A 23,871-nucleotide genomic window follows, 5' to 3' on the forward strand; every position below is an offset into this window, starting at 1 on the left:
CAAACCATACAGCAACATATTAATGACGAACCTTGATTTGCGGATGAATCATTCCGAACTTTGGTCCGTTTTCAGGATATTCACAGCTTCACATGCTCTATATTTAGTTGCCTGTTTGCCCTGAAGGACTCTCACACAATGAGAAACAAAATCCTCCAGTCTGATGAAATAAAGATTGAACTCTTTATCCTGAATGCCAAGCATCAGGAAACTAAGCACCGCTTATGACCAGGCCAATGCCGTCCCTAAAGTGAAGCATGGCGGTGGCAGCATCATGCTGTGGGGATGTTTCTCAGTAGCTGGGACAGCAGTCGGGCGCAAAGGAAAGATGAATGCAGAGACATCCTTGATGATAACCTGCTTCAGGGTACTCCGGACCTCAGACCAGGGCAAAGGTTCCAACACGACAACGACCCTGATGAACAACCTTTAATTTGCCCAGACTTGTACCCGACTGAATATCTGTGCAGGGATCTGAAAACAGCTGCGCAGAGATGCTCAACATCCAACCTGATGGAGCTGACAGGTTCTACAATGAAGCCGCCCCAAAATTGGTTAGCCTAGCTCGTAGCATCATACTCACCTGAGGCTGTAATTTTGGAAAAATGCAGTAACGTGGAAAGAGTGAAGTGCTGTGAATATTTATGAATGCACTGAATTTACTGCAGAGTAAAATAACGATCAGACCATCAGGCTGCTGTGGCTAAGAGGCTGGAGTCTGGTCTCCTTAGCTAGCTGCTAATATCACCTGTGCTCTTTTTTTGAATGAAAGTAACGTCTAAAGAGCCAAAATAAGGAGCTAAAATCAGTTTAAAGAGACAGGCCGGTGTCTGGAAGTGGTTTTCTGTGGATGTAAGAGTCATTCCACACAGATTTTACTGGAACATGTAGCACAGCTTCAAGCACACCTGCACCTCATCTGTCCATCCGTGAGTCACCAGCATTCCGAAATGTGTTCCCTAACCTTGCACTAGGAATTTCCACTTGTTTCCTTCAGCCAGGATGCAGATACAGGAAGATGCCTACTATTTTTTTCAAACCTCTTTTTCTCAAGAGGAAACGACGGAGCATCTCTTTTCTCCGATGTTGAATATGTTTGTACTTTTAAAATGCAAATTGGAGTCGTCTCTCTGTGCGTTCGAGCGCTGCCCGTTTAGTGGGAAAGAAGCTCATCCTGCTCTCATTGTCTGTACTCCTGTACATGAAGATGAAACAAAAGCAAAACACAGAAAGGTAGAAATGAAGCGCAGTCGTGCATGAGAAGATAATTTGATGTAGTGTCTTTGGTTCTTTTATCTCTGGTGCAAAAATCTGCTTTTGTTTGAGTTATTTGATGTGCAGTGTACTAATCCAGTCTTTCTGACGTCTGGGCTGCTTTTTCTTCCTGTGTTTACATCACTGCTGGTGTCACTCTGTCGTCTGATGATCACGACAGACAGCAGCATCGTGTTGAAAAGACAAATTCTAGTGTTTTTGCTGTAACTGGCTGCTAAATTCACTCATCCAACACCCTGGCTGTATTTTCTCCGACCAGGCTCCACGCATCTCGGGGATCCGCGGGCCACGTCGAATCCCAGCTCGCCCTCCTCCTCTCCGCACACCCCCAGCGCCCTGGGAAGTGGCATCTCTGATCCGGTCCTGAACGGAGGTCTGTGCTCAGCCGCTTACTGCAGCTCAGCAGGGGGTACGTATACCCAGACAGGAAACTGCAACTGTAGAAGTAGACAATCAATCACCCCTCAGGGGACTCTGGGGAAGCCATTATAGGGTAGTGAGCAGATGTCATCCTGCAGTAGTTTGGAACAATGGCCAGCACTTCATGGTTCTGCTGCTGCAGCTGGAAGTAGGCAAATGTTTTCGGCACGTGTTCTTATGTCACGTAACTCCGTTTATGTAAATGGGACAGATGCAATGTGTTCCTGTACCCACGGGGGGGGGGGGGTCGTTTTTAAAAATCTTTTAGCTTCATACTCAAAGTCAGAAGCTGCAAAGATTTTTATGTAGAGCATCTTTAGGAAGTGATGACTGGCACACCACTGGGGAGGATTTTGAGACAGCAATTTAGCCTCTGTGATCCATAAATCTTAGACCAACCAAAATTCAGCAAATGTTCTTTTCTTCAGCAAGAAAAGCAAACTTTTTGGAAGTTAAGGTCAAAAGCCAGGAGGTTAAAGCACTAACTAAAGTAAAGCCAGCACACAGCAGTGAATGAGTCTGGCATAAAGACAGAACTGCAAAGTTCATCGTAGGCTTGAACAACCGCGCATCTCTAGCTGCTAATCCCAACATAACCAGCAGCTTCTCTGTTTCACCCCGTGTGGATCTGCCCATTAATTCAGTTCGATTATAGGTTCATATTGTGAGCCAACAATCATACGACTGCCTGTGAGTAATTGCTTTGGCGCCAGTAGGAAGGTAGGAAAACTGAGACAGGACCACGCTCAGGGAGGGGCGGGGCCATCTGCTGCGACCGGTTGCTCGAGGGGATGAAGATGAGATAAAAGACATGCTGTGATTGTGTATAAACACACAGTGTAGTTTCCCTGTATGACATCAGGTTATTTGATGCATTGGGGTATCGAACACCTGTTTAGCATCGTCTTTGTGTCTTTGCAACAGGAACAACTCCGAATTCTCCGGCCAGCCTCCCCAAGTCCCCCACGTTCCCGTCCGGCCGCGGGCCGTGGTCCGACGAGTGCTCCATCTGCTACGAGAACACCGTGGACACGGTCATCTACGCCTGTGGGCACATGTGCTTGTGCTACACCTGCGGCCTCAAACTCAAGAAGATGTCCAACGCCTGCTGCCCCATCTGCAGGAGGCAGATTAAAGACATTATCAAGACCTATCGCAGCACGTAAGGGAACGGGCGACAGGACGACCTCAGCAAAACCCAGGGTTACAAAAAGAAAGGTTTAGGTTCAGGGAACATGAACTCTGGTACTCTGATTTGGTATTTTCATACAAATATTGGTGGCTGGTTTTCTCACGTGACCTTTTCCAGAGTTAATGCCACTTCAGTGGGGAGGTCTCTCTGTCTTTAGAGTCACAGCCTTCGACAGGAAGTTCGTCCAAACTCTATTCTTGCCAGAAGTGTTTGCTTTCTCTGGGGCTCGTGGAAGACTTTGAAAGAAGAGGGGAAAAAACCAAACCGGCTTCAAAATTCTTTGATTTGTTGAACCGTGTCGTAAGATTTAGGAACTATCGCCCATTTGCGCCAAAGCAGATGAGTCCCTTTGGGTCTGAATGCTCAATAGATCTTTTCGAGGATGACCGAAGCTCCGAAATATGCCGTCAACGCGATTTACGACTTAAATGGTCTCAGAAAACGCACACCCGCTGCAGGTAATCATCTCAGTATGTCACAACTTGTGTCTGTGTGTTACTGAGAACTGGAAGCTCAGTCTGCATCACAGTGCTGAAGTGATGGACGTCTGTTAGTGTTGTGGTGATTATCAGTGAGTGACGTGTCTAGCGACGCAAGCCGGTGCTGAGTATTTTAAGTAGGATTGTAAGACCTCTTGTACTCGTATAATCTAATGTACCTTTCTGGTAGTTTTACTGCAAACGTTGGTGGTAGCTATATTGTTGTTCTAGCTAGCTGCTTGCTCTGCAATGTGGTTTGTTGCACTGAAATCTGCATCATCCTCTCAGAAAAGCCCCAAAACTGACCGAGAGGACCAAGACCCTCATTGGCTGAAACAATCTACAAGCCATAGACTGTATATAAAAGAGGGACGTAGCCAGGTTACTGTGTGAAATTCAGTTTTGAAGCCTCGGCGTCAGCGTTTTCAGCTTTGTTTTTAACTTTAAAAATTGAGCAGAGTGGGGGAAACCAGAGTACACGCGCTCATTCACTGATGATTTGTCAATCGTGAACTGGACCCGCCCTCATGTATAGTATGCTGTTTTGTTTTAGCCCATATGGTGCCTTTTGCACTGACATAAAACTACTGAGAACATAAATTCATCAGGATTTTAATCTGCCGCCCCTGTTGTGCCAGGTTTAAGTCGCTTCTGCAGTGGCTTTACTTTAACACCTGCACGCTACATGCATCTTTTTATATACAGTCTATGCTGCCAACCTGCCTCCAGCAGACTCGGCGGCTCTGAATTCTTGAAAGGAAACAGGAAGTGGGAAATAAACAGCAATTTGGATACTCCTCAGGGCCTGCTATCTTTTTAAGAACCATCCTCCCAAACTGTACCTATATAACCCTGCCTAATACACTGTGAGTGCTCACGACAAATTGACAAGTCCTCACAAACAGCTCCCATAACACCACGTAAAAAAAAAAATCAAAGGATTGTTGCCATGGTTTCCTGCCTTATCTCACAGAAGGTTCGCTCGTAGATGGACCGCGTTCTGTGCTTCCCCCAAACCCCCGATGATTTACCAAATAATGCTGTTGTGTGGCACAGACTGTCACAAAATGTTCACTCAGAGGAGAAAAAGCACACATTCAAACTATTTTTCTAATAGAAATGCACAACATTTCCAGTATTTGATTATTAAAATGTATACTACGCTTTGTGACACCAGCAGCAGAGACATTCTACAGAAATCTCTTCAGGGGAAAAGAAAAAGCTCCGATTTTAAGTATTTGTATCATTTCTGTCCCCTAACTTGAGTATAAAACGTCTTCGTCCCCTTCAGATTTCACAGATGAGCTTTGTCCTCGCAGGAAGCTGAGAGGCTGTTTTTAGATTTTGTAGATAATCAACAAACGGGGATCAGACCTATGCTGCTACGGTGTTTGCCAGCCGACGGTGACGCTGCACACGTCCTTCCTCCCACGTCAGTTTGATTACGCTACTGCTTGAAGTGTTAATTCACATTTGAATGTTAACTTATGTATTTAGAGAGATTTTTATTGATGTGCTTGAATTGGGGTAAAAACCAACAAAAAAACTTTTGTGTTCTTTTAAAGTTTGTTTGGATCGATAATCACGCGTTTTCTTTTTTCTTCACCTCGTTTATCCAAAACTGCGAGAATCTAAATTTGTGTCCGGCAGCGAGCAGGTCGAGTTAGTCGCACCTCGCAGCAGAGACGTCGCAGTACACAATCAAACCCCGACCGCCGTGAGGTGCGACGCGCCAGCTCCTGCTTTTATTGCGCTCCCTGATCGTCACGTGTTCTTTTGAGTGATTTCTCTTCCTGTGCGCGCGCCCGTGTCCACGACCCAACAGCCCGTCTGTATCTTTAGCTCGTTCGGGCTGTGTGGTCTCAAAGCCATCGCTGTGGTGATGATGATGATGTCACTTTATAAAGCTACTGATTGTAATCTTGTACGTCTGAGATTCAGCCGTGGCATTTTTTTCTTTGTGCAGAGACTTTGACCAAATCCAGAAATGATCACTGATCTATTTTTTTAAGATATAGGTCTATAGATGCAACCCCCCCCCCCCCCCCCCCAATTAAATTCATTGATTTGTATTTGATTTTTGGACCACATTGATAAACGCCACAAAAGATTTTCTTCTATAAATAGTTTTTTTGAGCACCTTTAATTTAATATTTCGTTGTTGTTGTTTTTCCACACGCCCCACAGGATGTCCCTGATCCTCTAATGTATTATTTATTGGTCCAGCACCGACGCGTGGACGTTTCCTGCTTTCTCTCGTGTTTGCTGCCTCCTCTGGCTCCTCTGTGTCCGCAGCGCATTTACTTTCTGTAAATCTTTTTATCATGCATGAGTTTTCCGTTCACCCAGCGTGAACATCGGGACCAACAGCGGATGAGCATCGGAGTGGAACGCTGTCAGTGCTCGTGTAGACTGGAACCAGTGGCTAGAAAAACGCAGTTTGGCTGTTGTTGTGACAGCAGCTGAAAGTGCAAACCTGTGTTTTCTTTTTTCCTTTTGATTTGAAGCTACAAGTGTTCATTTGTGAGCTCTGTCCAGTGTGAGTCGGACGATTGTGGTTAATAAACTTTCCAGATGTGTTTGAGCAGAAATTCGTCTCATCTTTATTTAATCATGTGACTGATTTTTCTTACACGAAGAGACAAAATCAGAGTGTGTGTGAGGTCCTTCGACTTAAAGCTGAAACCATTTAGCATTTCAAGCTCTTTACACACAGCTGAGCAAACCAGAGCGTTAATAAAGATGCAATGGATAAGAAGCTTGCAAACAATGACACGTGTAATCGTGAAGCTTTTAAAGCAGGATTAAAATGCTATAGAAAAAGTGTTCCGGTTTACAAAGCCAGCAAGAAGCATCAGCTGGTTCTTGGCTGCCAAATGCTTCTCTCAGCACGAGTCAGAATATTGGAAACGATTAATTCTGCATATACAGGGCTCTAGACTAACTTTTTGCCATGGGCGTACCGGTACGCCTAACTTTAAAAAGTTGGGCGCACACAAATTTTATAATAATTGATATAATATAATGTGTTTTTCTGGATACACTGTGCTTTTTCAGCATTCAAAGATTGATGACACTGTGTCAGAGCACTGGCTATGAATTTCAGAAGGATCAGGCCTTAACAGAAAAGTTAGCAATAGTTCTTTTCCTATTACAGCTACATCCACTTCTGTCCTGCCTAGGCTGCTCACTAGGGCTGGGTATCATCACTGATTTCTACAATCCATTCGATTCCGGTTTTCAAAGTCCCGATTCGATTCAACTTGGCCTCAGACAGTCAGAAATATTATAATTCTGATCATTTATCAGCACTGACTTCATCAGAATTGTGAACATCACAGCAGATGCCTTTGTGTGAAGGTAACTGAGAATAAAACACAGAAAAACATGAAGGAGATTTTCCTGGTCTGGCTTTTTATAGCAGAAAACCTTAAAAATATTCTACAATGTTCTGCATATAAAGTTTAAATTTCTTCAGTATTGAACAACAGAAAAAATAGGCTTTCTTGTCCGAGGTCATTTAAGTGAAAAAGAAAAAGACAGCAGCCACAGCGCTGTAAACAACGGTAGACTGGTGGGTAATAAGCCAATGAATAATACAGAAAACAGAGATTGGAGACGGGAAACTGTTCTTGAACTACAGAGAGAGAGAGAGAGAGAGAGCTAGCTGTGCATGAAGTGTGATTTTAATAGTCGTGGAAGCAAAACAGCAAAATTCATGACGACATTGATCAAATGTGAAGCGCAGTTTGCTGCTTCTTTTGCTGCTGGCTCGGTGAATTTTGGTTGGAGAGACAAAACCTGCAGCTCAGAATCAGCGCAAAAAGACGTAAACACAGCGCGGACCCGAAGAATCGCTAAGCTCCGACAGCGTGTCCGTGTTCAGGCCGTCGGGTGAGGAAGCCGAGAAAGACAAAGCTGATTCTGATGCGTCGGTCTGTGTTTACGTCTTTGTGTGGAGTCCGTGTACCTGCTCTCATCTGCTGTTTGGTTGTTGTTGAAATGGTTTTGTGAGCTTTAATCTGAGAATCTGGTGTTTCTGGCAAAACACAGTTATATTTAAAAGTCAGGATTTAATGAATCGATATCGCTTTATTCAAGCTACTCACCTCCCACTTCCACCTGCACTTTCAACTGGACCACGGCCAATCAGAGAGGTCCCGCCCCTGACTATCTCTGATTGGTTTAGTCCACGATAGGGGCAAAATGTGTCTGTTGTTGACCACAGGGAAGGTTGCAGATTTTTTTTTTTTTTTTTGCTACCCGAACATTTGGTCGCACAGGTGCAACCAAATATATATATATATTTTTTTTTTAGTCGCACCACTGAAAAATTTGGTCGCATTTGCGACCAAATTGGTGGCACTCTAGAGCCCTGTTATATATTAAAAATGTTTTGGTGTTGAAACTGAAATGGTCCTTTATGGAACTGAAAAATAAGAACATATTTTTGGAGGTAACTAATAAGTTATGTGTGCTAAAGCTAAACTGATCTTTGGCTAACGTGCTAGCAAACAGTAAAACTTGGCCAGTTAAATTTTATTTATACAGAGGAAGCATTTTGGCGACAGTGGGAAGGAAAAACTCCCTTTTAATAGGAAGAAATGTCCGGCTGAACCAGGCTCAGGGAGGGGCGGGGCCATCTGCTGCGACCAGTGCAGAGCGGTCATAGTGAGTGAAGAAGAGAGGGGCCTGAAAACTGAAGGCTCTGCCTCCCATTCTACTTTTAAATACTCTAGGAACAACAAGTAGGCCTGCAGAGCGAGAGCGAAGTGCTCTAATAGGGTGATATGGTACTACAAGGTCATTAAGATAAGATGGGGCCTGATTATTCAATACTGTGATTATTTTGCCAAATCAGGTGGATTTTGCATGCTGAGCATTAAAAGTGGCGTTGAAATGAAAAGCAATGCAACGTGGAGATGATCTGGTTTACTTTAGCCAACAGCCTCAGCAGTTTTCATTAACATCTGGGGATAAAACCTGTGTCAACATGCCGAGGCTACAGATTAAAAGCACGCTCGTGCTCCGTGAGCATTTCCCTTCTCAGATGGGAAAATAAAAGACTGATTTCCCTGCATTACTACAGCACCGATGACAACTCTGTTTGGGCCCTTTTAATCATCTTTTAGCCAGCAGTCCTTTCCTTGTAGTTCTTTTGCAGTCAAATAATAACAAGAAAGTAGGAATAAGGAAACTCAAGTATTACTACAGCTCTATATGTGCCGGAGGATGCTGTGGGATGAGGTCCAAAGCTCCAGAGAAAGTTGGAGGTAACACCGGACTTTCTAAGTGGAGTTTTAGTAGTGTTTGTGAACACTTGACCTTTGACACATCCTGCCTCATGGCTTGGCCTCGGGCACAGATGTTGGTGCCGTGTTCCCCTCGGCTCTCGGAGGGCTAAGCCGGTTACCGGCCCAGCGCTCTGTGGATTCGTGTTCCTCGGCCTCTGCCTCGGGCCCAGCTGCTGGGGAGCTTCACGGCGACAGGCTGGGGATTCAGCAAATCTACTTTAAAACTCGAGTTGTTCCACCAAAACGACTGCACTATAAATTCATGAAGCACCTCATCCAGATGTATTGCTCAGAGCTGCCAGATAGCATCTGTCTGCATCCGATTCACAGACATCTCCGCATAATAGAAGCGAGTCGGGAATATAAAGAAGATGAGTGATAATGTCATGAAAAGAATAAACCAGACGAGCACTTTTAATACTGATCGTTGTTCAATGGAGCATTCATAACTCCGTCAGAGATCATCGTCTGTCGATGTTAACATCCAGCATTATTAGGTTTAATGTAGAGAATGGCTAAAAAGGCCTGATCATAATAGAACTTCATTTCAAGACTCAATCTCAGCATAAATACTGAGTTTGAATCTGCAGCTTTATTCATATGAAAATGTCTGAGGCGAGGCCGGACCAACAGAGCCATCTAGTGGAGATGTTTGGGAAGTGTGTTCAGCAAACGTGGGCTATTCTAGAACAGGGGTGGGGAACTCCAGGCCTCCAGGGCCGGTGTCCTGCAGGTTTTAGAGCTCACCCTGGGTCAACACACCTGAATCACATGATTAGTTCGTTTCCAGGCCTCTGGAGAACTTTAAATCAGCTGTGTTGGATCTAAAACCTGCAGGACACCGGCCCTCGAGCTCCCCACCTCTGGACTAGAAGAATCACTTCAGGTAAAAACTGTGACAAGTTGCATCACCTTGACAAATTAGGTCAAGTGATAACATCTGCTGAAGACGACAATGGAGTCTATAAAAGGTGAGTAAATAGATCCTAACATCTAGATTTATACATTTAAATGTTTTAATGAAAGTGTCCACGAAGGATTTTAGTTTAAGCGTACAAAAGATGATTTTTACATGACTAATAAACTGAATTATCACCCGACTGCAGTACCTCTTAAATTTAAGGCCTCTAGACTTTCCAGATGTCAGCGCTGATGCGTCTCTGGGTAACTTCCTGGAGGATCTGTCGGAGCATTTTGATGTTTTTCTGGCTTTTGGCGAGTTTGTGGCCACAATCAGGCTACACGGCTTTGTTTGGTACTGTTTGTACTTTGGTGAAACACAGTCTGTGCTGCCCAGAAATGCGATTCTTTACAGAACAATGGAAACTCCAAGTTTGTTTTTTTTTTACCATCCAGTTTTATGAAATATGTGCACGAAGCAGTGGAAACAGGTCCAATTAAAGCATGGCGAGACATAACAGAGGAGGCTGGATCCCAGGTGTGTAATTTAAAAACCAACCTGCTGGATTACTTTTCTAAATGATACACCTCTCTGCAGCACTGAGACTTTTTCCACATTAGCTTAGCTGCAAATTTACAACTGGAACAAATCAAGAGTGTGGAGGTCACGGGTTCCCAAATATGTAGCATACATGTTCATACATGCACATGTATGTATGTATGTTTATGTAAATATTTGAACTCATATCTCCAGCTTGCTGCTCTGCAAAGTGTCAAAAAAAACCCCAAAATACATAAATCAGCACAGCTTTTTATGCAATTTGTCTTTTACCCAGAATGCATTGAGGGGTGGATCCGAAACCCCCCGGGGACCCTGCTAAGACGCTACTATATGTGAGTAACACGAGCCTGGTGGGCATGAGAAAGACCGCAGGCTTCACTTGTCAGGAGGAAGGTTCCCCTATTAAAAACGGCGCGTGGTGTAGCCAGCGTGAGGAAGCTCGCTTATTACAATGTAACAGCTGACAGTGAGCAGTAACGTATGAGGGGAGAGATCTGAACTTTCTATTTCATGTTCCTGAGTGACAGCCTGACCTGCACTTCCTGCTGAACACCTGTGTTCTCCTATAAGAGGTGCAGATTTGCGACACAGAGGTGTGAGCATATATTTCACATTCCCTTGGACAGAAGTGATAAATCTCTCCGAGCACACGTTTGGATGCAGGAGAACAAAAATTTGTGTCTCCGCTCTTTAGCGAGGAACTGAGGCTGCGAGCGCTCGTTCGTCTTCATTCGCTGCTCTCAGCCTCCTCACAACTCTCGCTATATATAACCAGCTGCATCGTTCTGCTCCTGCACATCTAAACTCACTTAATCTGGCCTGCACAATAAGGCGAATGGAGATAAATGTCTCAATCAGTAATATTGCTGTCACAAACTCTGTAGAGGGGAGGGGGGGGGTCTGCTGCTGCTTATCTGTGGAAACACGTGAGACAAATGAACAGGAGGCGGTTTAAAACAACAAAGATTATACATTTAATATTGTTTCTCTTTTGGGCAATGCGAGATACAATGTAAACATGTACAAGATACAAAAAAAGGAACAAGACTCGTCAAAATGAGACCGTAGATAAGAAAATGTCCTGTTTTCACAAGTAATGCACATGTGCAGAAGGTCTCCAATCAGGAAGGGATCTGGACTGTGTTTGCTCTCATTAGTGTGTGTGTGTGTGTGTGTGTGTGTGTGTGTGTGTGTGTGCAAGCTGCATTTGGCTCTTCATGGCATATCTTTTGAAAACAAGGACTCTGCAGGGCTTAAAGCTGCAGTGCACGACTTTGTTATAAATCCAAGACGTCACAGCGCACTCATTAAAGGTACTTGTTGTAAATTCCTGCGAGTAAATACAATTTAAAACCTTCCAAAATTAACCACAATGAAATGTGGGGAAAACGAGGGCGGCGTGTCCCTCCACGGGGTGGTGCAGCGTATGGAACACAATGGTGGTCTAGTGGGAGGCCAACAGCAGCAATGAAACAGCAGCAAACATCTGGAAACATCTCAACTCGCGCGCTGTTAAATGCTGCCCCCTGGTGGTGAAACATTTAGTTACAGTTGAAGAGAGCAGTTACAAAAAGGACCTTTAAGCCTTTACGCACAAAGTAAAATCTTTGTCGTTTGCAACTTTTCCTTCTGTCAGTGTGCAGTTACTCTCACTGCCAGAAGGGGGCGACTAAAGTCATGCGCTACAGTTTGAACCTGCTTAAAAACATGGCAATAAAAGCAGAAAGAAAAGAGAGAGTGAAAGAGTAGCACCTCCTTTGGTCCAACTCGAGGCCTGTAGTTGTTACTGACGTGCTGGTAACGAACTGTTTTTGTCAGAATCAAGAGATCGCGAGATCGCGAGCTCCACGGGCGCTTTGTTTTGGCACACTGCTTTCCACAGCAGGGTGGGGACAGATTCTACTCTACAAATGCACCGGTGAGTTAAAGAAAAACAGGCACCGCCTTTGCCATTAAAATACTACTTCAGCTGTCACTCAGCATCAGTCACTTGTGACAGCTCGCCTCGGCCACAGCGCTGGGCGCCGTCTCCCACGCAGGAAGCCACGGCGTTCTTTATTGGGAAGCCATTAGTGCTGAAATACTATCAGACTGGCTGAGGTTAATTAAGACACACTGTTGTGCTAACTGGAAACGGGGATTCAAACGGAGACAAAGAAAGCGCCGCCGAGGCACAGCGGCGCGCCTCCTTCCTCGACACAGCCTCCTCCTCTGGAGCTCCTGCTGATGCCTGCTGGCATCTCAAACGGCTGCGACTGCATGAGGATGTTTTCAGAGTGACATAAATAATCTGCATCGCCTGATTTTCTGCACTTCTGTTTTACCTGCTTGAGAATGAGCCCTCAGCATCCGCGGCTCATCTCTGCTCTCACGCTCTAACAAGCAACCAGACGTTAATTAAAAACCTACAAAGCCCCCCTTACATGCACCTCACCTGCTCCCACACACTTACTGAAACTTTCCTATCCAACCTGCCTTCATCCCCTCCACCATCGCTCTGCCTGCCGCCGACTTCTGAAACTTTTTTTATGTCTTTCGTTTACAGCTTGAAGGCATTTCATTAGAAGCCAGCGAGCCCTTCAAATCCCGCCTCACCCTTTTTACAACATTCAATTATTTTCTCAACAAAAACACGAGAGAATAAAGCAAAACATGAAGCCTTTGTCTTATTCTGAAAACTGTTTTCCACCAGCCGGCTCAGCTCTCACCCTCGGGGCTGCGTGAGATGTGAGCAGCAGGAGCTCATATCAGAGGTGGGACCAGTTCTGAAGTTCACCTGGAGACGGGCGGGGAGGCCGAGAGAAGCTGCTGCACCATCAAGTCGTTTCTCACAGTCTTTGGAAACTTCAAGCGGCTCAATTAAAACTGTGTTTGACGTAATGAGACTTCACAGCTCGGCTCAGGAGAGGAGCTCATTAGGTGTGAGGTTTCTAGAAAGGTTAGAAGGAGTTTGATAAAACGGGCTTCCTGTTGAAGACATCATTGTTCATCTCCCTCCAATCAAAGCAGAGCTCCTCTCACCTCCCAGCCGCCTCGTCTCCTCGGATCCGCTATCTGATCCGTCGTCTGTCTGCCTGCATCCTACAAACCCCTCCTTGACCTCCGACTTCTCTTTTCTCCAACACACCTGCAAACGATCCATCTCATCACGCACATACACACACTCCACCCTGTCGGGCATCTTTGTGATCTCAGCGGCTCGGCTGTGTCGAGGAAGGAGACGGAGGTGAATCAAAAACACAAAACTGGAAAGGCGCCCGGGAGGCGCTGTCCGTTTGTTAGAATAAAAAGAGAGAGCGAGGAATCAGACGGCCAAGCGGAGCCATCTCGCTCCGCTGACCTCCGGGAAGATGATGGAAAACTCGAGCGTTTCCTGTAAGACTCGCGGAAACCGTGTTGGCGTGGACACGCCTGCTGAGCTCTGCAGGTGAAAGGCATAAAGTAGCGGACGGTAACAGAGCTGTTATTAAAGAGCGAAACTCCAACGTATTATACTCTGACTATTTTCACTTTGCTGCTGAGAGTGAAAGCAGACTGACAGCACTGATGAAACGCTGGAAAAGCAGGAAGTGAGGGACAGGGCTGGGCCACATCATCCCGTTCACGGTAATACCGGTATAACGTTGGGCAACGATAAGAAAATATGGCGATAGAACGTGGGTAACACGCGCATGCGCAGTGCCTGTTTTCATACGCACATGGCGGAAAAAGCACGGCGGCGACGGAGAGAGGAGGGCGAAAGCGGATCGTTGAATGAAACAGTTGAACCAGAACTGGTTTATAAAAATGCTGCAACTCCAGTGGTGGAACTGGTTTAGCACAGTACTGCGCTTCAACATAATGTTACCGTATCGTGTGTATAACCTCTTTTTAAGTTCTGTGGATGTTATACATGGTTGTGCTGAGGATCTGTCGGCCAGTTTCCACTGGAAACGCCTTTTGGTTAAACTGTCAGCGAGGAGTTTGCACTGTGACATGTTTATGTAGCTTTAATGCAGATGAAAAACAGCTGCTTGTTTAAGTGAAAACACATTATTAGTGCAAAAAACCATCAAAGTTGTGGAGTTGTGAAGTATTTTGTCTCGCGTCAATTATATCGCCAGTTATCGTTATTGCAAATTTTCAAATGTATATCGTGATAAACATTTTTGGCGATTTAGCCCTGATGAGGGATTTAAAGGGACTATTTCTTGTCCAGTGACCTGCTGAGAAATTTCATCTTCAGCAAACAAATGCTGATCTGGGAGTTTCGGAGCTGTCAGCTTTGAGCTCTTTCAGTTTTTGTGTTTCTTCGTCTAAAAGTCAGAAACCCAACGTGAGCGGAGGCAACGGGCTGAAAACAGACGGCTCACAGACGGGCGTGTCTGTTCGGCGGTCAGCAGTGACAGTAAGAAGGTTTCAGAACTGGCTTCCAGCTTTGACTGAAAACGAGTTTCAGAAATCTGCGAATTTAAACGTGGAGTTAAACACAAAGTCAGCCGACCCCCAAAAAGGACCGGGCTCTGCGCGTCGGCCTCTGCGAACAGCACGATCTCTCTGCAAAGACAGCGTGGGGGGAAAAACAGGATTTTCTCTTTTTGGTGTTTATCCTGGAAGTTGATGGATTGAACTGAAACGGCCTGAAGGAGCGTTCGTCTCCCCGGTGTTTTGTTTACCGCCGAGACGCTGGCGTCGACGTCACTTTGCCAGCCGGCGGTCCCAAAGGTCAACATCGCCGCGGTGATCGCTGACGAAAAGGCCCGACTTGGTCTGACAGCCGTGGGGGTAAATGTCAAAAGAGGCATCCAAGCAGGTGGGCAGAGGACACAGTCCAGAGGGAGAGGAGGAAGAAAACAACAACACAGAAACAATCAAAGAATTCCATTCAGGCACAAACGTGACAGCTGAGGGCCCCCGACGATGACGATGATGATGGGCCAGTGACTCTACGTCTGTGACGAAGATCCCAGATGGCTGTAATGTCACTACAGAATGGGTCAGCTGACGGAGGTCGCGGGAGCAGACATCCTCGTGTTAGTTCATCACGTCGCTGCTTTGGTCCGACGAGTGCTCTGACGTCAGGACCTCGCACACCTGCTCTCTGAAAACAGACTTAAACATGACACACTGGAAAAGACGGCAAAAGCCTCGTGACCGGCAGGCTGACCGGGAACATCTACTCCCGGCCCACTATGACCTTCCTCCTTTCGCTGAAGCGTTTTTGTCTTTTTTCTTCTTCTTTTTTTTAATCTATTGCACATTTCCTCGTGGGTTCAGAACGAAAGAAAAAAAGAGGAAATAAGAAAAACGAAGTAAAAGCATGAATAAAGATGCTACACAGCTAAACGCAGGCTCGACACAGAACGATTCCCTTACAAGTAAGTTCAGCTCAATCAAACAAAGCGATATGCAATAATAATAATAATAATAATAATAATGAATGTGCTGGAGCGAAATGTTCAGAGTGATTCGACACATTTACATAATGCCTTCGTCTCAAAGGATGGGGCCTGTCAGCACCCAGACGGTTACTGGTTTTATTTATAGGTCCATACATCAGTGATTTTATTACCATCACAGGACACGCTGATGGTTTCTGTTTGAATGAGGGGAACTGTGGAAATAATAATACTATTCATTATAAATATGCTTTTATCAGGCATTATGTAAAGCACAATAAAGATGAAGGAAGTGCCCATGATTTGCTAAAGCTGCAGCAAACAGCATCGAGGAAAAAAAAAATCACTTTTCAGAAACTAAATTCTTGCCCAATGCGAAACAAAATGTGCAATAAAACAGTTTTAGCTGCACTAAGATTAAAAACAAAACAGTTTTTGTGGAGACTCACTGACCAGCAGCGCATTTCTTATTGCACTGAGGTAGGACTGCAGGAAAGCCTCAAAGTCACGTTGTAGTACCTTTCAATTACCACAAGAGGTCTCCAATTTGACCAAATCTCCTGCCACTGAGAGCAGAACTCATCCTCCTGTTTGGAAAATATGAAATAATTACAAAAAAACATTCAATAAATAACATGCTGAGTTTTTACTGCATCTTTACATTAATGCACCATAAAAGCAGTTTTTAAAGTGCACTAACTCACAAAACAGAACCACTTCGTTCCTCGTTATTGTCGGTGTGCGATCACAGAGAGACCACAAAAACACAAATATGGTTTTGTTAAAATAGATAACTGCGATCTAGCAGGTACTGCACTTTGTTTAGTACTATGATACTGTCCAGCAGGAACATAATGAGAAGTTTGTGTTCGTTAGAAAATGTATTTCAGCAGTCTTGAACATCAGCCATCAGAATTTTGAACTTTGACTCCTTTTGGAAGAATTATTTCTACCGTCACATTTCAAACAGTCGCTAATAACAATAAAATAGCTACTCTAGTCTCTGTTTAAATCCCAATACTGCACAGCAATATCTGATATTACAATTAACTGTTCACTTCCTTCAAGTGCTTCCAGATACTGATAGAAACCTCGTTTTAGGCAGTTTGGTGAAAGTGTGTTACCATTTGTACCGTAAGTAAACGGTAAAATCCCCAAAACTGCCAATGAAGTGATATCTCTCTTTGGTTCGATCACATTTTGGCCTCTAATCTATTCAAATAAATCCCTGGATTAAAGTTATTTCACTACGTTTCCAGTATGCTTGCAATTCATCACCTCGATAGCTGCATTATGACAACACAATATACACAAAATCATTAGTTCCTGGAGCTAAAAGCTGTGCAATGAGGTTATCCTTACGCTTGTATGAGGTCTCATTGTTCCGTTGCTTGTTCTGTATTTTTCAAGTTTCACAGGTTTGTTGGTTTTTTTTAAATAAATTTGTTCTCCCAGATGACTACATCCAGGAAAAATGACACTAAGATATTTCTGTGGTATCTTTGATAGAAACAGTTTACAGAAACCGAGCGTCAGCCGTCTATTCTGCCAGAGTTGAGCTTTGGCTCGTCCAATTCAAGGCTGTCGGTGGAAAACAGATGTCACAAGAAAGCAGAAATAATTCTCTAAGGAAGACTTGCATCAGCACGAGACACGTTAACAGAAACAAACTAAAGAGAAGTTGTGATGATGAGATTCAACTATCGTCTTTGTTTGATGACTTTGTGGCTTAAAACAAATAAATCTTCTGGGAACTTGAGTCCCTTCACTCGTGCTTTTCTTTCTTTATCGAACTGAAGACGTCTAAATCCAAACTTTGCGCTTCGAACTCGTAACTTTGTATAGAAACGCTCTCGGTGGTGTTCATAGGACTATGGCACTCTGTAAAGATTTGGTTGATTTACTGGTTTGCCATCCACCATTTAGAACCTTCGTTCAGGTGACCAAATACAAAAGGCACTTATTGGCCATCGTAGTCAGTGATGGGCAGGATGAGCGTAGCCACTACTCTTCTCCGCTTCTGTGTTACATGACACAAACCTCTTTAAGAGGTCATCGCTCCCAGTTAGACCAGTTTACGTGTCAGACACAGCATCCACCTTGAACTTCCTCAACCAGTGTGGCCAATTCCATGTTTCTGTCTCTGCTTCCAGGTAAAATATTGAAAATCTTCCCACTCCTTTCGTATAAATTTTAGTAAACCAGCACTAAAAGTGTCCTTTTTTATCAGATTAAAACATCTTTCTCCTTACACAGTCTGACCGTATGTCAATTTTCAAGGACATATTGCTTAAGGGAGATTGCGGGTAACATTCTCAAGGAGTGATGCCGCCGCCCATGGGCCTAGAGCGGGGAATGGGGGCTGGGGGTGGGCGTGGCTACGGATGTAGGCTTGCCTTTATTTTTTCCGCTCAAGGTAGTTAGAGGGGACCCAGCCTTTGCGGGGAACCAGGCTGTCCTGCACCTGGCAGTACCACCACCCATTGGGGTTTCTCTCCAACACCTCCAGACAGGTTCCCTCTGTGAACCCCATGGTCTCCTCGTCGCCACGGTAATCGGCAATGGACACATACACATCCCTGCCAAGGTTGTTGTGGATCAGCTGGCTCTTCTCCAAGGGCTTGGGTCTGACCGTGGACACGGGGATACCGTTGCGTTGGTTAACTCTGCTCAGGGCGTCTTGGACATTGCTTGTGCTGAATGCGCTCCCCGAAGACAGACTGGAGCGTTCGGCAGGCCTCGTTTGGCTTTCAACAACTACGTGTGGCCGCACGGTGCTGAATGAGGCATTTCGGCGAACTCCAAGAGTGGCAGAACCAGAACCATAGTGATCGCTCCTGCCCAGCGACTCGTTCCTTCTCAAGGACCCTGTTGTGTAGTGCGTGTCCTTGGCTGGCTGCGTAGTGGTGACAAATACAGACTGAGGCCTCACCGCCACCTGGCGTACCCCGTTCCTCATCCTCACCCCTCCATTAACCATCCCAGATGGCTTCGAGAAGCCGCCGGGAGGCTTGGAAGGAATCGGTGGGGAGTTCCTCCTCAAGCCTTGATGCTGCTGCGTCAGGCCCTGAATATTAATGTTATTGAGGGCCAAAACATGCTGCTCATTCTTCTCCAGGCTGTTGGACTTACTCCCACCACTCCCGTGTCCGTCTAAGCCACCACCGTCGCCCATTTGTCTGACAGGTTCCAGGTAGTATGAGGGAGCCCAGCCTTCTTCGGAGCTCCAACGGATGTACCACCAACCACTCTCCTGTTTCTCCAAAACCTCGACCTCAGCCCCAGCTGGAAAACTGATCTCAGAGTCCTGGACTTTCTTATAGGCGTCCACGGAGCGGTAGAGATTGGGGCCCTCCACATCGGAGTCACCACGGCTTCCTTTGGAGTAAACAGAGGAGAGATCTGAGGTACTGCGTGAACACACCGAGTCCTCTGATGATATAACAGAAGCTGTTTCAGAGTCCTCCCCGCGAGAAGGTTTGAGGCTATGTCTAAACTGACTCGTAGGCCTCAGCTGTCGTCTCAGAGAGGTGATGTCCATCCTCTCTGGACTCTGGGACTCTGATTTGGTCAAAAGGGGCTTAGGTCTGACGGAAGGCTTGGGCCTGGTGGAGGGGCTCTGGCCTATTCTCTGCTCCACCTCCCGGTTGAAGACAGGGCCTTTCTTGGAGCCTCTGCTCAATTCATCTGATGACGAGTGAGGGCTGTTATCCTGGGATCTGAAGCTGATATCTATGTGTCTGCCCAGGGTCTGGCTTCTCCGACTCATCTCTGGTGTCATGGTTTTCATGGGCCTGCCAGGTAGAGGCGAAGATCCGGAGGGTTTTCTTGGGACTGTGGAGGAATGGTAGCTCCGTGGGGAGTTAGGCTCACTGGAACCTTTAGTCAGGGTTCTTTCAACACCGCCGCTCGGCCTGAAGCCATCATTCTCATAGATACACTCCTCCTTAGCAACCTCCTCTACAGACCTGAAGGAGGTTCTTCGATGGGCGAAAACTGGAGACGCCTTGCAGACAGGAGGGGACGCCTTGCAGGAAGGAGGGGAGGCCTTGCAAACGGGAGGGGAGGCTTTGCAGGAAGGAGGGGAGGCCTTGCAGGAAGGAGGGGAGGCCTTGCAAACGGGAGGGGAGGCCTTGCAGGATGGAGGGGAGCTGCTGTACTTGTCGCTGACCACACTGTTGATCTTCACATCGCGGGAACGCTCGTCCTTCAGGGGATCCGGTTCAGGCTCACCTTCGCATCCGACTGCAGGAATATCATATTCAGGTTCTTCGTACACAGCCCTGCTAGGCACCTCTGTGGTTTTGGAGGAAGAGTTAGCAGAAGGCGGAGCCTCCTCAGATTCTTGTTTTTTGACAGGTGGAGCTGGAGGAGGGACTTTGGGGCGGGTCAGTGTGCTGGACCTACGACTGAGGTTGGGCTTTTTGCGCTTGTCGATGTAGGAGCAGGGGGCCCAGCCCTCCATCTCCCCAATCTGCACGTACCACCAGCCTCCAGGATTCTTCTCTATTACCTGCACAACAAGGAGTAAAGAGTTACTGGAACAAATACTCACTTATATATATATATATATATATGTGTTTGCTACATACTAGTGATTAAAGACTGAGTAATACTGTAATAAGATCAATGATGCATCTGTTACTGCAGTCGTTAAAAGAATCACCTCAGTATAACTTAATAAAAAAACCCTGAAGGAATCTCTGTCATTATCTCCACCCTCATCCTGAATCCTGCACAGTGAATTCTGTCTACGTCATCACTTTCACACACAGTATCCAAGGTCGTCTCCTTTGTGCCTCAGCTTTCCTGCCTATCGGGGGAGCACTCAGTCTGCATACGTATTCAACAGGCCCCGTCTCATCTGAGCGACAGCACTGTAGATCTGGCCTCTTACATCAGCCTTTTGTCCTCCACGGAAACTGATGCCATCAGAGATCGAGGACTGGAAATCTGCTATAGTGTAATACTCTGCTTCCACAGCAGGGGGCTCTGGTGGCTTGGGTAACTGGAAGCCCTGTACAGCAAAGAGAGAGAGAAGTGAGCCGCTCACGTTGAGCCATCCTGTATCTGACACACATAAAACATAAGATGTGATTTATGACTGCATGCAATCATGATATATAAATATGAGGGTAAATGTAAGGTGTGCACGTGCGATACCGGGACAATCGCAGACATGCTGAAAATGTGTAAATGTGCCTCAATGGTTGCTATGCAACTCCTGCAGTAGTCTGAGAGCCAATTAGATTTTTTCTCTTTTTATATTATTTATTGGTATTTATCCTTGCACTGAAAGATTTTGCAGCTGTCTTCTTAAACACAAGAAGAGTCTCGACTGTGATCACGTGTACTTCAGCAGAAGCATGGCAACATCAGTGAGCACGCAGGAAAGGCGCTCTGGGTTTGTCAGTAAGCAGAAGCCAAACTGGAGTCTTACCAAGTTGGCGTCTCTTCTGGGGGGAGGTTTTTGCCGCAGATTAGGAGACCCTGATTAAAAATAATAAGATTTTATTAAGAATAATTCAGAAAAACGACCAAAGTAAAAGGTTGACACTCGCTGTAACAAACAAACACCAAACATTTAGTTCTAAGATGAATTATGTCACACTGGAAAGGACAACATATTTAAAGACAAGCAAAAGTAAGATTTGAAAGACTAATTTTGTCCTGGCTTTGGACGCCATGTGTGGAGCATCGGCTTGTTAAAAAATGGGCTCGTCCCAAAGGATGGATGGGTGGAGCCGAGCGATGTCTTAGTAACCACAAACTGACCACAGGTTCTTAGTTTGTGAGTGAAACCGAGGCCGAAACACACACCGAGCATGTTATCACATCAAAGGTTAGTGTGACAGAGCGCGGTTAGATGCAGCAGCCGTGTAGCTTACCTACGGCGCCGAATCCTGCACAAATGGAAAGGGGCACGTCTTAATGTTGCATTCAAGCTTTAGGCTGAACTTTAACCTTTACACACAACACGTTCTCTCACCGATTTCCACTCTGTGCGGTGCCACTCTTGCAACAGCCGGGGAGCCCGGCTCGCCTCTCGCTTTATTCTCATTCAGGGCGGCGCTCGCCGCTATTCCGAGACACGGGCTGTTGGTGTCCCGGCCCGCGCTCAGCCTGCGGCCTGTCGCGGCGTTGATTTCGGAGGGCATCGGCAGGCTGATCTCGCTCTTGGAGAAGTGGCGTTCCGGCGTGGTTCCGCCCTCTCCGTCTGTCTGGATGTCCTTCTCGCTAACAGACTTCTTTTGCAGCAGGTTGCTGATCTCCATGATGTTTCCGATGATCTCCACGGGGCCCGTCAGCGTCTTCTTCCGTGGGGAGAAATCCTCTTTAATCTTCTTCAAGTAGGAGGCCGGGGCCCAGCCCTCTTTCCCTAAATACCTGCAGCCCAAACACATAAAGACAGAACGTTTAATATGACATCGAGTTTATGTTCCCTTCATTATTATGATTGAACTCAGGATCAGGTAAAGCTGCCCTTTCCATACAGCACAGAGCAGGAAGTAGACTGTGCCAGGAGTGACCTGCTGTCCCACTGCAAAATCTCAGGTTTCACTCTTATTAGTTTCCCCTGACCCTCCCTGATCCTGGTTCTCTTCCTGCTAAAAGGGAGTTCTTTCTTCCTGCTATTGCCAGGTTCTTGCTCACAGGTGGAGGGAGCGCTCTCTTTATTTAATATTGCAATTTTCCAACATAAAGCACTTTGAGCCTGCATTCGGGAGTGAATTCCACAGCATGTCTTTATCCTGTCTTCCTTCTCTCACCCCAACCAATCACAGCAGATGGCCCCGCCCCTCCCTGAGCCTGGTTCTGCCGGAGGTTTCTTCCTGTTAAAAGGGAGTTCTTCCTTCCCACTGTCGCCAAAGTGCTGCTCATATGATTGTTGGGTTCTTCTCTGTATGTATTATTGTAGGGTCTACCTTACAATATAAAGCAGCTTGAGGTGACTGCTGTTGTGATTTGGCGCTGTGTAAATAAAACTGAAATTAATTGAATTCATTTAGACTTTAGATCATGATGTTATTTTTTAACACTGATTGAATCTCTCGCTGAAGCCATTTTTTAAAACTCCAGCTGACATCCAGGTCTTCCCTCTCCATCACTGCTCTGCTCCCAACAATGAGCCAGCATTCAGTACACCTTGGTACATACATGTGTGTGTGTGTGCTACTGTTTCCTACTGCAGCTGTGTAGTAACAGTAGTGTAATGAGCTCAGCATGGGAGCTTCATTTAGCGCATTTTAATACACTCAGAAAAAAACGTGTGATTTGAGTAATGACTGAATGTATCGCAGCAGAGCTTTAATGCACTCGAGTACCATCCTAACTTAGTGCATGATGCCACTATGAGCTATACGTACAGTTAATAAATAACTGAAAAATTCCACAATTTCGAGTGTTTAAAAATGCATGAAATCACACCGAGTCAGATCCTGTGTGTTGCAATAAAGGCACAATTTTAATTCTGGTGATGTGAGTAGCCAAAGGCAAGTAAACAGAATGCATAATAGATGCAAAGAGATGCTGCTTCCCCACATTTAAGCAGACATTGTTATGCTAAACGAGTAATTTCAGAGTGCTTAGTGAAACAATAAGTAATGCTCCAAATGAAACTCCGAGTCATTTCCCCGGCACAGAAGAGACGCGACTGTTCCCTGTTTTCCGTTTCACGACTCCCAACTGCGACCACAAGGAGTCCCCGTAACTAAAAAAGCTTCATGCATGGACTTTGCTGTTTAAAGAAGGGCCCACTGAGAGCAGCGTGACTCAGACATGCATCTGCAGGATTATTTTCTGTTGGACACGGTGCTCAGAAATGACTCTGTGTGCACTGCAGGGAGTGCCAAAGAGCGAACAAGCTGTTAGGAAAGCAGTCAGTGTACATGACAAGTGCACACACGGCAGCTCGCGTACGCGCCTCAAACAGGAGCTCTGGATCCATGTTTGTGTACGCGTTGGTATGTGAGGCTCCACAAGGCGTCATGTGATAGTAATCAGCTGTGCAGCGGAGCGCCCGGGGACTCGAGGAACTGAACAACTGTGAGGAAATACACACCGGCTGAGTAAACGACACACACGTGCAAACACGCAGGCGGCCCTGACGCCACCATATGTTAACGCTTTCTTCTCGGCGCCATTATGCAAATGAGAGCTCCAGGAAATTGTTGCTCTGATCGCCGAGACAACGACGAGCAACAGCCTCGCGGTGAAATGTGCGGGTTCGGCGTGCACCGTTTACCCACCTGATGTACCACCAGCCCTCCAGGTTCTTTTGGATGACCTCCACGGTGACCCCTTTCTCAAAGCTCACCTCGTCTTTTCCTTGGCTGGTGTACGGCTGGATCGTCACATATTTCTCCTCTGC

General features: G+C 45.9%; 2 protein-coding genes across 8 annotated transcripts in view; one reads left to right on the top strand and one right to left on the bottom strand.

The window, feature by feature from the left end:
• neurl1aa (neuralized E3 ubiquitin protein ligase 1Aa) overlaps window positions 1-5,945 on the top strand; it is a 68,444-nt gene extending 62,499 nt beyond the window's left edge. For all 3 annotated transcript variants that reach the window (XM_086297086.1, XM_086297087.1, XM_086297085.1), the window contains exons 5-6: window positions 1,535-1,684; window positions 2,620-5,945. In XM_086297086.1, the coding sequence (XP_086153212.1) occupies window positions 1,535-1,684; window positions 2,620-2,861 (392 nt within the window). In that variant the 3' untranslated portion in view covers window positions 2,862-5,945. The remainder of the gene's footprint in view (window positions 1-1,534; window positions 1,685-2,619) is intronic.
• Window positions 5,946-11,072: 5,127 nt separating this feature from the next.
• The window catches only part of sh3pxd2aa (SH3 and PX domains 2Aa), a 99,529-nt gene continuing 86,730 nt past the window's right edge, over window positions 11,073-23,871 (bottom strand). For 3 of the 5 annotated variants that reach the window (XM_086297088.1, XM_086297090.1, XM_086297092.1), the window contains 6 exons: window positions 23,750-23,867; window positions 21,490-21,887; window positions 21,389-21,403; window positions 20,941-20,990; window positions 20,398-20,517; window positions 11,073-20,013 (listed from right to left, as the gene is read on the bottom strand). In XM_086297088.1, the coding sequence (XP_086153214.1) occupies window positions 17,899-20,013; window positions 20,398-20,517; window positions 20,941-20,990; window positions 21,389-21,403; window positions 21,490-21,887; window positions 23,750-23,867 (2,816 nt within the window). In that variant the 3' untranslated portion in view covers window positions 11,073-17,898. The remainder of the gene's footprint in view (window positions 20,014-20,397; window positions 20,518-20,940; window positions 20,991-21,388; window positions 21,404-21,489; window positions 21,888-23,749; window positions 23,868-23,871) is intronic. The other 2 variants (XM_086297089.1, XM_086297091.1) reach the window with 1 other exon arrangement.

Source organism: Aulonocara sp. 'chitande type north' Nkhata Bay, linkage group LG6 (genome assembly GCF_057382095.1).
Source record: "Aulonocara sp. 'chitande type north' Nkhata Bay isolate Kocher_YH1m ecotype deep benthic linkage group LG6, A_spYH_male_GT1.1, whole genome shotgun sequence".
In the NCBI taxonomy this organism is placed as follows: Eukaryota; Metazoa; Chordata; class Actinopteri; order Cichliformes; family Cichlidae; genus Aulonocara; species Aulonocara sp. 'chitande type north' Nkhata Bay.